General features: G+C 39.3%; 2 protein-coding genes across 8 annotated transcripts in view; both read right to left on the bottom strand.

The window, feature by feature from the left end:
- LOC107422510 (putative F-box protein PP2-B12) overlaps nt 1-18,071 on the bottom strand; it is a 111,887-nt gene that overhangs the window by 60,620 nt on the left and 33,196 nt on the right. Inside the window, exon 4 of one of the 3 annotated variants that reach the window (XM_060815819.1) lies at nt 17,288-17,861. The exons of the other annotated variants lie outside the window; for them this stretch is intronic. Coding sequence (XP_060671802.1) covers nt 17,438-17,861 — 424 coding nt within the window. The 3' untranslated portion in view covers nt 17,288-17,437. Of the gene's footprint in view, nt 1-17,287; nt 17,862-18,071 lie in introns of those variants that run through there. 3 annotated transcript variants of the gene reach the window in all.
- LOC107422534 (protein ACCELERATED CELL DEATH 6-like) lies at nt 1,390-17,271 on the bottom strand. Of its 5 annotated transcripts, XM_060815815.1 has the most exons (7): nt 17,152-17,271; nt 7,214-7,234; nt 5,396-5,752; nt 3,546-4,258; nt 2,906-3,120; nt 2,582-2,818; nt 1,390-2,165 (listed from the first exon to the last, which is right to left on the bottom strand). In XM_060815815.1, coding segments are annotated over exons 1-7 (2,097 nt in total). In that variant the 5' UTR covers nt 17,154-17,271; the 3' UTR covers nt 1,390-1,613. The 5 variants fall into 5 exon arrangements, with proteins under 5 accessions (XP_060671798.1, XP_060671797.1, XP_060671800.1 ...); XM_060815814.1 differs by having other exon boundaries at nt 2,582-3,120; XM_060815818.1 differs by having other exon boundaries at nt 1,957-2,184; nt 2,582-3,120.

Below are 18,071 nucleotides of genomic sequence, written 5' to 3'. Positions count from 1 at the left end.
GATTTTCTCTCTGAACTGCTTTTCTTCCTTGAGCCTGGACTGAGTTTTTGCTAACTTCTCTCTCCTCTTACCTGGAAACAAGACAAACCATTTATCCACCCAAAGAGGGAGGGGTGTCTAAACCTGTCCCTCCGAAGCTTAAGTTAGTATAGGGAAGGTATCAATCATTCTAAGGCTCAGTGAAAATTGCCTACCTCGTAAGATAATCTCATGCCTTTTTATAGCCTCGGTTGGCTGAAGAGTTATGGTGTAGTCTTGTCTCAAAAGGTATGGTGCTTCCTTACATTGGGATGAACAGTACATAAGGGAGCATTCCTTGTCAGGTAGCCCCATGCCATGGTGTCATGGAGGGGTCATGTTTCAGTTTTCATGCTGAGAAATATGGAAGAATATGCCTGCCAATGCTTTCCATCTTTTAGGAAACTTCCATTACTGCTTATGCCAACTGTAACTTTGTGGGCTCAAGGAGATGCTTCTACCAGGGTTTCCGCCACTGCTCCTCAGTAAGAGATGGGTTTCTTTTTGTTTTTACTGGGCTTTGTTATAATAGAATTTTAGGCCCAAGGAGTAAAGGGGAAAACAAAACAAAAGTTGTGTTATCTCTTATTTCCCATATATTGGTAAGAACCGGTTCATCAAAATAGAAAAGTTACCAATAATAGGGTTGGAATCAATTTCTTTACCATTTTTAAGGGTTTACTTTCCCATTTAGAGCTATAGTTTTAAAAAGTTAAAACTGATTTAAATGCATCAAACTACTAAATGATCATGAAATGTAAACATGGAAATTGTAGTGACAAATACAATTCTCAATAAAATACGGTTCTTCATACACTTTAGTTCATAACCTCCAGATAAGGTAAAAATCGCTATGAAATCAAATACCTTCTTTAATTAACTCACTCACCCACTGGCTGCCCATTCCCCATAACTTCAGGGAAAATTTGTAGATAAAAAAAATGTTAACAAATTCATATTCTATAAATTTTCCTTTCCCCAAGAAAAGAAGTAAATTTCGTTTTCTTTTTATTTTATTTAGTAGAAACAATATTCAAAATTCACGTATGGCATCAAGCACAATGTGGGTATTGCTCTAATCTTAACCTCGACCAGGCACCAAAAGTTAATGATTAAAAAAAGAAGGAAAAAGAAAGCACCCAAAATTAAGAAAGTTACTGAAAAACCAAGATACATGTCCCTACCATAACCATGTCTAGTCCACGCCTAGTAGCAAGAATGGACATAGTTTGCTCATGGAAACTTGTTACCATACTTTCCTAGTAGTAAGTACATTTTAATATAGGAATTCTCCCTTTAGCAATTTGGACAGATCAAGTATGCTATATCAAATAAAAGAAGGACAGCTATGGTAATGACCATAAATGCAAATTAATAATCATAATTCATTTAGACCCAAGGGGAGCATTAAAAAAAAAATATATATATATATATATATATATATTTTTTTTTTTCTTCCCTTAGACGTACATATAATTAAGGAAACGACCACTACAATCAAATATAATCAAATGACACAATAAAGTAACCTGCTTCAATTGTTAGGACCTTAAATTGATGTTGTAGAATTGCCTATGAAGGTCCATATATCCAATTTATGAGGAGAAAAAATTTGTTAATAATTTGTAGAATAAAATAAAGAAAGACAATCCAACGACACAAGCAACAATTGAAAGTGCCCGGGAATAGCCTAATATTGCATAAGTGCCTGTAACAAATGCAAGCACCATCGCTGCCATGCCCATGGCGGTTAGAGCAAAGGCAAGAATAAAATACCATAGCAACCTCGACTTATCTTCTCTGAATCTCAAAAAGAGGTGAACAGAGACGGCAGAACTAGAGAGGACCATGGCTAAGGTATCCATTATGATAAATGTCTTGAATGCTGAGCTATCTCCGAGTATTGGAGTGCCCTGTAATGGCCCTTTGTCACTAATAAAACCTCCTGGTACAGTAAAACCTGCCGTAAAAGTTACTGTGGCAATCAGTGCAGCAACTATCAAATTAGCATCCTTGGCTTTATCTAGCTCAGATAAAGTAGAAGCATCCTCTTCAATTTCTTCCTCTTTATCATCATTTGAGGGATGGTGTTGTAGTCGAGTGCCCGACCTCAGACCTTTCTTTTGCAAGCGTTGTATAAATTGGTTCTGCAGTATTGATAAATTTCTGTCTATAAAATCTTAAATAGGTTTACAAAGATATGTAACTCATCTTATTATATCAACAAGAAAATGGAATTTAATGGTGCAGATGGTCTGCACCGTGTTATGGTGCAGACCGTTTCAAATACAACAGTTTTTTAAGAAATCGTTGTCAATATTTGTCTCTATATGATAGCATTTATGATAATTTTTTTAAAAACTATTGTCTTTGCGAAGGTTCACATGATAAAAACGTGCGAACATTCGTACTATAGACGGATTCTCAATAAGATGCGACTTAATAACGAACATTCTATAAGGCAATATCTATGCAAGAGAAAATAAATAAATAAATAAATAATCAACAAAATAACAAATTTTATACCACCAAAAAAAATAGGAATTGCATACATATAACTCACCTTCCTCGCTGCTTGAGTTTTAGTAGCGGAAGCAAGGTCAAGTGCATTTTGGTTTTGATTGTTGAATGCCATTCTATCCACTCCACTGTGATCAATGAGATCAACCAGGTCAATATTAAGTGAAATGGCAATGTGATGGAGTGGTGTGTTCCCTTTATTATCCTTTTCATTCAACAAGTTTTTGAGCGCATTCCTTTTCAGTATAGCATCCATTGCCCGTTGAGTAGTACCATCGCTCTGCACAGCAGCGTGTAAAATACTCGAGCCTGCTTTGTTCACTAATTCACAGCATTCCGGACATTTTTGTATAATTTCTGATGTTACCTCCTCATGGTCCCAAGCAGCTGCAAGATGAAGAGCAGTGTTTCCTTCTGTGTCTTTCATGTACGCTGCTTCTGCACTGCCAATTGGTAATTCTAGAAACAGTTTCACTGCAGGAAGATATCCCATATATGCAGCATGGTGCAACGGATTCCAGCCCACTCGATCTGTTTCTTTCAACAGATCTCCCATTTTTGCTAGGATCTTTTTTATCATTTCTAAATTAAAGAAAAATCAAATATATGCCACTTCCAGGAAACAGAACCATATTTGTATATATAATAATCATATCAACCGAGAAGAAGATTAAAAAAAAAAAAAAAAAAAGAGCAAATAATTAGTTTTCGTAATTTTGTTAAAGAAAGCATGTTGGAGCCTAATAATGAGAATAAATATCAATATACACATAGCATAAACTCTAACTTTCTGATGTAACTAAGTTTTTCCTGTTTAACCTGAGTTTTTTAGATTTATATATCAACATGCTGTAGTACCATGGAAACCATACAATAATATGTTGTTGTGCCACTAGACATGGATTAGCATTCTATAAACAATTTTCAACATATATACATATATATGTAAACATTTTTTCAATATATATATATATATATATATATGTATATAAAGAATTTCGCAATACCTTGATCTTTTCGTATAGTGGCAGCATGCAGAGCATTTCTGCCATCAGGACCACCAGTATTTGGTGATTTGCACTTGTCTAATATCTTAAACACAATATCACTGTATCCTCTCTCAGCTGCCATGTAGAGTGGAGTCTCCTGTTCCCTATTAGCCAAATATACCAAATTGGGGTCTTCCTCTATCAATATTTGCACCACACTTAGATGATGAAATCGAACCGCCTCATGGAAAGCTGTATCGTGATTTTCATTAAGCATCCTCATCATCCGCCTGGCTTCTTCTAAACCTCTCTCCTGGTTTTGAGGATGAAGACCTTTTGCATGTTGAATGAGCATCTTCAGTATTGAATCATGTCCATATCTCGCTGCTATGTGCAGGGGAGTCTCGTTTTTCTTGTTGGGCTGCATCAGCAGCGCTGGACACTTAGTAAGTACACTTTCCACAAAAGTGGTTGGTTTGAGATATTCAGCGGTTGTGATATAGATATGAAGGATTGTGTTCTTATTTGGAGTTAGTAGATTTTGAAGTTGATCTTTATCTTGAAACATACTGAAATCGCCTCTTGCTGCAGCCCAGTAGAGTCCTTGTCCCATGTTGGTGATGATCTCTGTTTGCTGCTCTGTTTTGTCCTCGGCGTTCTGGTTCTCCTTTGGTTGAACAACTTTACCATCTTCCTTCACCTTATGCAAACTTGAGGAACCCATTTTTCTTCTGTGGAATGAAATTGGGATCCTTTTATATATCCAAGTTAACCTTCCTTGCGATTGCAATATACTCGATTAAACTAAAAGGAATGAGAGATTTCTTAAGGTAGGAAATCAATCAGTCAAGGGAAGAGAAGAGAAGGATCATCCTAGGACTTTCACATTTTCTGATTAGGACAAATATCAGAAACACCAGGATTTGGTAGTGGTTACAAACCTATATTGCATACTTTATCGACCACTTTGACACAATCCTAGTCAATTGCAAGACTTCACTGTTATAATAAATAAATAAATATAACTGGAAGTTGCTAGCAGAAAAAACAATGCATATGGAAAAGCAAGTTTTGTCCAACTTTGAAAATTATTTGTACACCAATCATTTGACTACCATGCCACTCGTTCGTAGAAAAGAATAAATAAATGAGTAAGTTAGCCTCCAACTTAGACATCTATGCCAAAAGTCTTTACTTAAGTTATTTGTCAAAATCATTGACCATAAAAAAATGATAAATAAATAACAACGACAATAATATTAATTAGCAAAGAACGAGTTTCACATTACTTCTCAGCGCGCGCGCGCGCGCACACATATATATATTTATATATATATTTGATATATAGAAACTTAACTCTCAAATGTTATATATATATATATATATAATATATTAATAATTACATATAAAATTATTAAAAAAATATACTTTTTAATAAGTATTTTTTAAATTTCAAGTTTTAAAATGAAAATGAGTAAGAATATAATATAATTATATTAATTATTTATATATATTAATTAATAAATAATTTTATTAAATATATATTTTTTTACATTTTTATTAATAATAATATATTTTTAATTATTAAATTTTATTATACATCGATTGATTAAAAGAAATATAATCTCAATTCAATAATTTTACAATTTTAATAGTTAAATTGATGATTAATTAATTAAATAAGCTTATTCTAAAATTTAAATAAAATTTTTTATTTTTTTAAATCAATTTCTATCAATTTCTGTCAATTTTTTAAACAAGTTAGAAAGGCATATAAATATATATATATATATATATATATATATATATATTTCTATGTACCAGATTTAGGCCTAAATTCAATTCCTTCAACAAGCAGTCCACACTACCTAATAACAGTCTCCATTATAATGCAAACCACCATCTGATGATCCTCTCCACCATCATTGAAGAACTCACCTATTTCCACCTCCAACAGCCCATCTTCTCTTACTTCACATAGCTCCTGCTTATCTTTTGAAGGGTCTAAGAACATTTCACGCCCAGCCCCATGTTTATGGACCTCCTTTTCTCCTTCAAAATATACGCAAAACTCAACTAGTATTTCCTTAAACGCCCAGTTAGGTTCCTTAAGTTTATACACAAAATGAGCTCCATAAGTTGATTTTGGAGACAGAATGTTTGTTTCGATCCTTCCCTTGATGTCAAGCCACCATACAAGCGTGAGTGCAGCCACTCTAGAGAAGCTGCCAGGCCATGAGAGATCGAATCAACACATAAATTTACAAATGCACAAAAACACATCCACTGTAAAGGTTTTAAGCTGATTGCATATCTATAAGCACAATATTTTATCAAATACAATATTTTATCCACAGTATTTGCACAATATTTTGTCAATTACTTATTACCATTCAATATTATCAATCTTCCACAAAAACAACAGAGACTTGATGGTATAAGCAGCCAAGAAGTAAGTGAGGATGATAAATAAGTCATGATGAATGAAAAGAACCACCATATATGAACTGAATTGCTTGAACACAACTTAATACATCTTGGTACCCTCCTTATTATTCAATAAACTGCTTTTGCTACAGCCTAAGTAAAACTTTCAGTCCATTAAAAATAGATGAAGCATCATCTTAAAAGAACATTTTGGACAAATTTGATCAATAAAAGTGAGAAAATTCAGTTTAGACTGTTTTACTTCCTATTCAATTGCAAGCTCTCTTGCCCCTATCATATAACATATTTTTCCACTCTTTCTTATCGATTGCAAAGCTCTTTGGCAGAAGAATTAAAGATGCAATATGGCTAAAATTGACAAATCAGGGCTCTCTTTATTCTAGATATAAGGCTAGTGGACAAATTGACAGGAGTGGTCTAGTGCTGGCAAGCTGTCTGAAGGAGTCAATACTGATTTAGGTCTGAAGTTTGAGTTAACTATTTTTAATGTACATGAAGTTCATCGAACCAAGAAATTAAAGAAACGTATCTTAAACATGTGGGAAACCAGCCTCCTAATGTTCCTAATCTGGTTTACTTGTTTGCTTAGGGCACATGGTTGAAGAATTACTAACAATTATAAATAAACAAACTAAGAAAAGAATGAATTAGGGTCGCTAAAAAATTGGGCCAATTCAATAAGAATAATAAATAAATAAAACATGATTATATTGAGCAAGGTGAAAATATCATTAAAGAGGACTGTGTATATCTTCAAGTTGAATCTCTCAGTCTATTCAGAGCTCCTAGGCTTTCCTTGTTGGCTTCTTTTCAAATTGTGTTTGATAAACTGTATAAATACCAAATAGAGGTTCATTCTTAATTTTTTGCTTAAACAAATTCCAATCTCTCTGTTTTTCCTTTCTTTTGATTTCTCTTCTTCGTATCAAAGCAACCTATTTCCTTCTATGGAAATCCTAGATATTGGCAGCAATAATCATTCACAATATTGGGACATTGCTAATTCATCCGAAGAAACAGGCACAGGAGAATTCGAAGGTAAAATCGCTGCTTAAGCCCTTAAGCAAGAACAAAATATCAATGTTTTAGGACATAGTTTGGTTTCAATACCTCTTAACAAGTATATACAGTATTCTTAAAAATATACGTCTGCAACACAATCTCAAAGCAAAAAAGTATAGTCATTCTCAACTTCAAACTCTTAAGAAAGGGTCTTTTAACATATAATTGATTCATACCTTAAAAAATGAAGATTAAACTGTCAGGACCCGTCCAGAATTCCTCCTCCGGAACCCTAGACAGCCCTGATCCCAGGGAAATACCACCGAACCTTCCAACGGAAAATCCGGCAGCACCTCCCCTAAGGGATTTACTTACCACAAATTTACCTGCACTGAAAACACACTTCAAAAATATCCCCTTATTCCTCCCACAACTACAAATTGGTTCCACAAATTGCAGTACTTAAAAAAAAAAAAAAATACAGTAATCCAGTGCAAAATAAATACAACAAGAGTGAAAGAAATATTACAACTGCAATAAAAGAATAACAGGGTACTGCCGAACTAAAACAGCGAGGAAGATCAAGTCCGCTCCGAGTGAACACCGACAACCTGGTACCTAGAGGAACGGAATTTAAGAGTGTGAGATGCTAATCATCTCAGTGAGCGACCCTACTACTATACCATATATTATCACAGTAATAAGTATAAATAATAATTATTTGGAAATAATATTTTCTCTCAAAACCCTTACAATTCTCTCAGTTGGAAAGGTTCCCCTTTTAAAACAATTTCACAAAACCCTTTATCCATATTCCCCGAAACCAAGACATCAATTAAAAACCAGAAGCGGTAACAATTATATCTTTAATTCCAATTCAGTTTCCAAACATTTTATTTTTAAAACACAGTTCTGAAAATCATTTGATGCACCCACTATATACCAGTGGCGCCAACAGTACCCAGCGTCCCAAGGTACCGCCAGACAGGAGGTTATAGAAAGAAACCGGCATACGGTCGCGTGGCGTCCCACTGCGCCGCTGCTAACCTGGTGTCCCGGCCAAAGGGGGGTGGCCGCCCTCTCCGATGGCATCCACAGGACACCCTCATAATATCAACCGCGCGCTACTCACACCCACCTGCGCACTAATCACATCACCTGCGCGCTAATCACACCCACCTGCGCGCTAATCACAACCGTGTGCACACTAACCATATCACATATACCATATCACATAATCAGAACACCAGTACGTGCACGGTGCATCTAAAAATTATAAAATCCATAAATTTAAATCATAAAACAATTTTCACATTTTTCATAAGCATAGCGGGCATAATCCATCCGCTTGAACCGGGAAATTCTCCACAATTTCCTTATAATCCATACCATAAATTCCATGATTTTCAAATCCACCAACTTCCAAATCCATCAATTCAAATATCCACATTTTCCCAATAGCATAAATAATTTCTCGAAATATCATAATCAAATCTCATAATATTCCATGGGCATATTTTATAAAAATTGAAATCACCAATATAACCAAATATTTTCTTTGAAATATTTGAAAATCAAATCATGCCCAATTTACCATTAAAACCACACCAATTTCAAAATCCTCAAAACCATAAACTAATTCCACATGGCATAAATTTGTAGAATTCGCATTTTCTTAAATCCAATAAATTCATAAATAATTCTACAATAAATCCAATAAATATTTGGCACATAGATATTAAATTCCAAATATTTAATTCACACATAATATATTCATCAATTAAATTCCCCAAAATTAATTTGAAGGTGGGTCACTCACCTTGTGCACGTATCTCAATCAAGATCCTCCGCAGGATCGACTCCGCTACTTGCACGTGCACCTAAAACATCCACAGTACCAAAACCACAAATATTAATATTTTATTCGGGTAATCCCCAAATGGGTACCCGAGGAGCGAACACCAAACGATAACTAAAATTTACGAATGATATACCGAATCGAAGCTCGAGTGATGCTAATCACAGATCCGGTCTTAATTTCCGATGATCGTACCCGACGGGGTCGGAATTTTATCGGGAAGCTTTTCGGGTTTCGGCTCCGCAATTCTCCCAAACCGTCGCGAATTGGTGGAAACGGAAGTCGGATTTGGGTTCAGGAGGTCGAACACTGCGGACTGGAGCTGGCCGGAATTTTCAGGGTACTCGCCGGAACAGTACTTTCCGGCGGCCGCCACGTCACCGGCAACCGTCGCCGGAACAGTAATTTCCGACGGTGGCCGTTTGCTGTGAAATTTTGCAGATTTGTAGATCGTGAGGAGAGCAATCCAACGGGACCGACGGTGAGCAAAACGGAGGTCGGACGGCGGAGAAATCACCGTTTGAAGATTTTCGACCCCTCGCCGGAAAACGCTCCGATCCCGGCGCGTCGGTGGTCTGATGGCCGTGATTTTTGGTGGGTAGGCCGGACTTGAGGAGAGGATCAAGGCTGTCAGGCGCGTGTACTGTTTATCGGCCGGAATAGTGCCGATTCGCGGTGGCCGGCGGTGGAGGGGAAAAATCGCCGCCAAACTTCGGACGTCCGATCCGGGCGCGTCCGGCGGCCGTTCGCCGTGAAATTTGGAGGTTTTGCCGGAAATGAGGTGGGCAATCTGGCTGGCCGGCGCGTGTACAGTAACTAGGCCGGAAAAACGTGAAAATGGCCGGCGGCCGGCGGGTCCTCTTTCTCTCTTTCTCTCTCCTCTCTCTCTTTCTCTCTCTTCTCTCTCTTTCTCTCTCTTCCCCGAGAGTTTTTCAAAATTAAAACCCTGTGTGACACTGTTCATGCCACGTGGACCACTCAGAAGCTGACACGTGGCATTTCACTGTTCACGACCCAAAAACATTAAAATAATACGGTATCCGGTAAACTTCAAACGTCCATAACTTTTTAACCGGATGTCCGATTTAAGCGTGCCGCTAGTCTATGAACTCGTATCGACGAGTACTTTACAACCATACAAGAGTCAACTCACAATTACATCACAAGAAAAAGTCAACTCCCAGCACCTTTTAGACAGTTTACACTTCAACTTGTTTTGCCCATAACTTTCAAACCGTAGCTCCGTTTTCGACGTGCTACTAGTCTACGAACTCAGGGCGTCATGCACTTCGCCACGGTACCCTGGTCAACTCGAAATTCCCACCGAGTCAAAAAGTCAACTTTGACCCCCTTCGGTCAACGGTCAACGGTCAACCTCGGTCAACGTGCACGGATTCCGGTGCGATTTGGGACGGGGTGTTACAGCCTTCCCCCCTTACAAAAATTTCGTCCTCGAAATTTCCGCACGTCACTGGAACAGATACGGGTACTGCTCACGCATCTGTGCTTCGGGTTCCCACGTTGCTTCCTCGACCAAGTGGTTCCGCCATAAGACCTTAACTAGAGGAATAGTCTTGTTGCGTAGCGTGCGTTCCTCGCGATCCAAAATCTGTACTGGCTGCTCCACATACGAAAGATCTTCCCTTATCTCTATATCCGGACTCTCGAGTACGTGCGAAGGGTCTGCAATATACTTCCGTAGCATCGACACATGAAACACGTTGTGTACTCGAGCTAGCTCTTCCGGTAACGCCAACCTATACGCCACCGGGCCAATCCTCTCCGTAACCTCGTAAGGCCCAATATAACGAGGACCCAACTTACCTCGTCGTCCAAAACGTACTACTCCTTTCCATGGAGATAGTTTTAGGAATACCCAATCTCCTACCTCGAATTCCAAATCCTTTCTACGCACATCGGCGTAACTCTTCTGTCTATCTTGGGCAACCTTCAATCGATCCCTAATGATCTTCACCTTGTCCAAGGTCATCCTTAAATACTCAGATCCGACCGCATTAGTTGTTGCAAGGAGCCTCTCTTCTCCTACCTCACTCCAACACAAAGGTGTCCGACACTGCCTCCCATATAAAGCTTCATACGGGGACATTCCAGTACTCGCTTGATAACTGTTGTTGTAGACAAACTCTATCAGTGGCAGTTGTTCATCCCAGCTACCGCTAAATTGCATAATGCAAGACCTTAGCATGTCTTCAAATGTCTGGATTGTGCGCTCTGCTTGTCCATCAGATTGTGGGTGAAAAGCGGTGCTGTAGTTAAGTCTTGCTCCTAGTGCATCAGCCAACTTCCGCCATAGTCGTGAAGTAAAGCGCGGATCTCGATCGGAGACGATGGCTAACGGTACTCCATGAAGACTTACAATGCGTTGCACGAACAACTGGGCTAACTTCTCGGGCGAAAAACGTTCTCGTACCGGTAGGAAGTGTGCCGACTTGGTGAGACGATCAATGATTACCCAAATGCCGTCGTACCTTCTAGGTGTGGAAGGAAGCTTGAATACGAAGTCCATGTTGAGTTCTTCCCACTTCCACACGGGAATCGGTAAAGGTTGGAGTAGTTCCAAAGGCTTCTGTCTTTCTGCTTTCACTTGTTGACAAATCAAACACTTTGATACAAAGTCTGCCACTTCTCTCTTCATACCAATCCACCAATAATACTTAACAAGCGTCCGATACATCTTGGTACTCCCAGGATGCATCGCATACATCGAGCTATGCGCCTCCTCTAAAATCTCCTTCTTGAGTACTGGGATATCCGGAACACAAAGTCGTCCTTTATACACGAGGGCTCCATCCCTCCTTATGGAAAATTCCGGATCAAGACCTTCTTGTACCTTGCCCTTAATTGTCCTCAACTTAGGATCTTCCATTTGGGTCTCTACTATACGATCCACCAACACCGGTCGTACCTGGAAGCTAGCCATGAGAACTCCTGAAGGATGCATATGCATTAACACCCCCATCTTCTTCAACTCCACCATGAGAGGTAGTTGGATGACTTGGACGTGAGCAAGAGATCCAGTAGCCTTCCTACTCAAGGCATCTGCCACTACATTCGCCTTACCCGGGTGATAATCAATCGCACAGTCATAATCCTTTAACAACTCCATCCATCGCCTTTGCCTCATATTTAACTCCTTCTGTGTGAAAATATACTTGAGGCTCTTGTGGTCGGTATAGATTTGGCATGTGGCTCCATACAAGTAGTGCCTCGAGTTTCCACATCGCTTCCTCGACTGACAGGTATTCGATGTTCTTTTGTAGCAACAACACATGAATTACGCTGCATGCCGATGTCTGCTTTCCCGCTTCCACTTGTCGGCAGCGTAACTTAGCAAGTATACTAGAGGCCTTATCCACTATCACTACACTACCATCACGCCTAATAGTGACTTTAACTTTCCTCTTGTGCAACTTTCATTCTCATGCCCACTAATTAAGGATATTCAAATTGGTCCACGAGAACACGATCTACAAGTCTTGGTCATAGTCGAACGCTAACCATAAGGTGCTTCTAAAGCATGCATCCTTAAACCAACAACCAACTCTCGTGACTCAATCAGCACTTTAAAAGGTAAGATTAGAACTTAACTCTAATTTCCTCAAATACTGGTATCACCAAGTTAAGGTTGAGATTAATTCACTTGTCTTCGATTACCCTCCTAGTACTTACAATTATAAAACCCTTGCTCCTCATTGATTTACCAATAGTCTTAACCTCGACAAACATCAATCTTTCTTTTAACTAAATTCATCAAGGTCATGAATAAAATTCTCAACATCCAAATACCATTCTTGAAAACCCTAAGTTTCCCCCATTTCAAATAGATTCCATGAATCCACACCTCAAGCAATAAGGAATTTAAATCTTAATTCTAGCATCACCACCAATACTATGAACAAATCACTAGATCCTTAACCCAATAAAGTATTCCACACTTCTTAAATTCTAACTCCGTCCCAAAAATCATACTTCTTATCATTGTAAATTATCACCAACAATATCAACCACCTTGAATCGATAAAGCACCACCAATACGAACCTTAAATCTCCAAGGAAATAAGATATCAAGATCTTAGCTTCTAGAATGAAAATAACCATGCTTAAACATCCAACCATGCCTAAGGAATCATCCTCATCTCATTAACCTCATCAACCACCAAGTAGAACTTTAGTCGCTATCCGGATCTTGCTTGATTCTCACAACGCTGTCGTACCTTCTCTTTGTGAACGAAAGTTTAAGCACGAAATCCATATTTACATCTCCCTACTTTACTTGTCGGTGACTTAAGTACCTTTATTCGGATCTTGCAACTTCCTTTATCATGCCAAACCACCATGTCATCCAGTGAGCATTCCATACGTCTTGGTACCCTTGGGGTGTATCGCATACTTTGAATCACGTGCTTCCTTTAAGATCTCCTTTTTGAACTCAACGATACCCTGCTTTGGATTCTCGACTGGCGATACTTAACCCTTAAGTCGCTCTTGGAAAAACCATAACATAAAACAAATAATAAAATATATTTTTCAAATATACCTAACTTGCATAGGCAATTGTTAAAACTCCACATTGAAAATCATATCTTAAAATCCATTGCATAAAATAAAATATGCACGCTTGTAATGGAGGTACGTACGACACCTTCTACATGTTACGTAATCCATGATTCCAACTGTCGCCGACACTCTGCTACCAATACAAACCAGGGTGGTTGCCTATATTGGCCGTCCAATTCCCCGGGCTCGTAGGCAACATGATCATGGGGCTAGCTCTACATGGACCACATTGGTTCGCCGCCTCCATATGGTGCAGTATAATATCAACAATATAACATACAGATACATGTACGAACAAAAACCAAAAATACTTGAATAAAACACTTTTAATTTCAAATACCACTTTGAAAAGCATTTAATTTTTTGATAAACGATCGGAAAAATATTTTGACGCCTTGAAATCAATCGACACACATCCTTAGGCAATCATCCTTCTCCTCCATGAACGAAACGGATACCATTCACGATGATAAGCTAGACCTTCAAAAAGAAAAGGCATCCTCGACCATCGACTAGGCCATAGGAAGTCCCCGTTAGGCTAGATGATCCTAATTGACACCCTCGAAGATTAGAGTTATTCAAACTCGGGCAACGAATTTACTTCGAGACAAACAGAAAGAACGCTTCCACGCGGGTAAAACGAGAGACTAGACATGGATGGGACACACAACAATGCACAGTCCCTTTGGAATACTAGAACCTAGAGCTCTGATACCAACTGTCAGGACCCGTCCAGAATTCCTCCTCCGGAACCCTAGACAGCCCTGATCCCAGGGAAATACCACCGAACCTTCCAACGGAAAATCCGGCAGCACCTCCCCTAAGGGATTTACTTACCACAAATTTACCTGCACTGAAAACACACTTCAAAAATATCCCCTTATTCCTCCCACAACTACAAATTGGTTCCACAAATTGCAGTACTTAAAAAAAAAAAAAATACAGTAATCCAGTGCAAAATAAATACAACAAGAGTGAAAGAAATATTACAACTGCAATAAAAGAATAACAGGGTACTGCCGAACTAAAACAGCGAGGAAGATCAAGTCCGCTCCGAGTGAACACCGACAACCTGGTACCTAGAGGAACAGAATTTAAGAATGTGAGATGCTAATCATCTCAGTGAGCGACCCTACTACTATACCATATATTATCACAGTAATAAGTATAAATAATAATTATTTGGAAATAATATTTTCTCTCAAAACCCTTACAATTCTCTCAGTTGGAAAGGTTCCCCTTTTAAAACAATTTCACAAAACCCTTTATCCATATTCCCCGAAACCAAGACATCAATTAAAAACCAGAAGCGGTAACAATTATATCTTTAATTCCAATTCAGTTTCCAAACATTTTATTTTTAAAACACAGTTCTGAAAATCATTTGATGCACCCACTATATACCAGTGGCGCCAACAGTACCCAGCGTCCCAAGGTACCGCCAGACAGGAGGTTATAGAAAGAAACCGGCATACGGTCGCGTGGCGTCCCACTGCGCCGCTGCTAACCTGGTGTCCCGGCCAAAGGGGGGTGGCCGCCCTCTCCGATGGCATCCACAGGACACCCTCATAATATCAACCGCGCGCTACTCACACCCACCTGCGCACTAATCACATCACCTGCGCGCTAATCACACCCACCTGCGCGCTAATCACAACCGTGTGCACACTAACCATATCACATATACCATATCACATAATCAGAACACCAGTACGTGCACGGTGCATCTAAAAATTATAAAATCCATAAATTTAAATCATAAAACAATTTTCACATTTTTCATAAGCATAGCGGGCATAATCCATCCGCTTGAACCGGGAAATTCTCCACAATTTCCTTATAATCCATACCATAAATTCCATGATTTTCAAATCCACCAACTTCCAAATCCATCAATTCAAATATCCACATTTTCCCAATAGCATAAATAATTTCTCGAAATATCATAATCAAATCTCATAATATTCCATGGGCATATTTTATAAAAATTGAAATCACCAATATAACCAAATATTTTCTTTGAAATATTTGAAAATCAAATCATGCCCAATTTACCATTAAAACCACACCAATTTCAAAATCCTCAAAACCATAAACTAATTCCACATGGCATAAATTTGTAGAATTCGCATTTTCTTAAATCCAATAAATTCATAAATAATTCTACAATAAATATTTGGCACATAGATATTAAATTCCAAATATTTAATTCACACATAATATATTCATCAATTAAATTCCCCAAAATTAATTTGAAGGTGGGTCACTCACCTTGTGCACGTATCTCAATCAAGATCCTCCGCAGGATCGACTCCGCTACTTGCACGTGCACCTAAAACATCCACAGTACCAAAACCACAAATATTAATATTTTATTCGGGTAATCCCCAAATGGGTACCCGAGGAGCGAACACCAAACGATAACTAAAATTTACGAATGATATACCGAATCGAAGCTCGAGTGATGCTAATCACAGATCCGGTCTTAATTTCCGATGATCGTACCCGACGGGGTCGGAATTTTATCGGGAAGCTTTTCGGGTTTCGGCTCCGCAATTCTCCCAAACCGTCGCGAATTGGTGGAAACGGAAGTCGGATTTGGGTTCAGGAGGTCGAACACTGCGGACTGGAGCTGGCCGGAATTTTCAGGGTACTCGCCGGAACAGTACTTTCCGGCGGCCGCCACGTCACCGGCAACCGTCGCCGGAACAGTAATTTCCGACGGTGGCCGTTTGCTGTGAAATTTTGCAGATTTGTAGATCGTGAGGAGAGCAATCCAACGGGACCGACGGTGAGCAAAACGGAGGTCGGACGGCGGAGAAATCACCGTTTGAAGATTTTCGACCCCTCGCCGGAAAACGCTCCGATCCCGGCGCGTCGGTGGTCTGATGGCCGTGATTTTTGGTGGGTAGGCCGGACTTGAGGAGAGGATCAAGGCTGTCAGGCGCGTGTACTGTTTATCGGCCGGAATAGTGCCGATTCGCGGTGGCCGGCGGTGGAGGGGAAAAATCGCCGCCAAACTTCGGACGTCCGATCCGGGCGCGTCCGGCGGCCGTTCGCCGTGAAATTTGGAGGTTTTGCCGGAAATGAGGTGGGCAATCTGGCTGGCCGGCGCGTGTACAGTAACTAGGCCGGAAAAACGTGAAAATGGCCGGCGGCCGGCGGGTCCTCTTTCTCTCTTTCTCTCTCCTCTCTCTCTTTCTCTCTCTTCTCTCTCTTTCTCTCTCTTCCCCGAGAGTTTTTCAAAATTAAAACCCTGTGTGACACTGTTCATGCCACGTGGACCACTCAGAAGCTGACACGTGGCATTTCACTGTTCACGACCCAAAAACATTAAAATAATACGGTATCCGGTAAACTTCAAACGTCCATAACTTTTTAACCGGATGTCCGATTTAAGCGTGCCGCTAGTCTATGAACTCGTATCGACGAGTACTTTACAACCATACAAGAGTCAACTCACAATTACATCACAAGAAAAAGTCAACTCCCGGCACCTTTTAGACAGTTTACACTTCAACTTGTTTTGCCCATAACTTTCAAACCGTAGCTCCGTTTTCGACGTGCTACTAGTCTACGAACTCAGGGCGTCATGCACTTCGCCACGGTACCCTGGTCAACTCGAAATTCCCACCGAGTCAAAAAGTCAACTTTGACCCCCTTCGGTCAACGGTCAACGATCAACCTCGGTCAACGTGCACGGATTCCGGTGCGATTTGGGACGGGGTGTTACAAAACATTCATAATTTATCAATCCTCCACGATTTCTAGTGTGGTAGTTTTCTGTTTTCCAAAAGCTTTGCGGTTCTCAGTGAGATATGGGCAATAAAGGCAATGATCATCCTCAGAAGTAAACAGAATTTCTGAAACACAATTTTGAATAAAACATTGAAACTGTATAAGAAAGTGAAAAGGACAAACAAATATTTTCTGGTATAGTATACGACTGCATAAAGTGACAGAAAACAAGTTGAAAGGCAAATATATAAATATATATAGGTTGCCCTGATGTAAGCTTAAAGCTCTATATGTATTTCTGTCTGCCAAATTTAGGCCTAAACTCAATTCCTTCAACAATCAGTCCACTCTTACACATAACAGTCTCCAATAGACTGCATACCACCACCTGATGATCCTCTCCACCATCATTGAAGAACTCACCCATTTCCACCTCCAACCAACCATCTTCTCTAATTTGACATGGTTCCTGGTCATATTTTGAAGGGTCTAAGAACACTTTACGCCCACCCCCATCTTCATGGAGCTCCTCTTCTCCTTCAAAATAAACTCGAAATCCAACTGGCTTTCCCTCAAAACCCCAGCTGTGTTCGTTAAGTTTATACACAAAATAAGCTCCATAAGTTGATTTTGGCGACAGAATGTTTGTTTCGATCCTTCCCTTGATGTCAAGCCACCATACAAGCCTTAGTTCAGCGACTTTAGAGAAACTGCCAGGCCATGAGAGATCGAATTAACATATACATATACTTATGCAATACACAAAAACACAGCCACTGATTGCATCTCTCTAAGACTCAAGTAGAATTAATCTTGGCTACTTTTTTTTTCCTTTTTACTTTTATTTTTCTTTTAGATTAATTCTCTCCTCATTTGTATGTTCTATACTCAAAACAAAATTTCACACCCTCTGATCAAAT

This window comes from Ziziphus jujuba, chromosome 3 (assembly GCF_031755915.1).
Source record: "Ziziphus jujuba cultivar Dongzao chromosome 3, ASM3175591v1".
NCBI classification, from domain to species: Eukaryota; Viridiplantae; Streptophyta; class Magnoliopsida; order Rosales; family Rhamnaceae; genus Ziziphus; species Ziziphus jujuba.
This window is presented reverse-complemented; position numbering and strand designations above follow the sequence as displayed.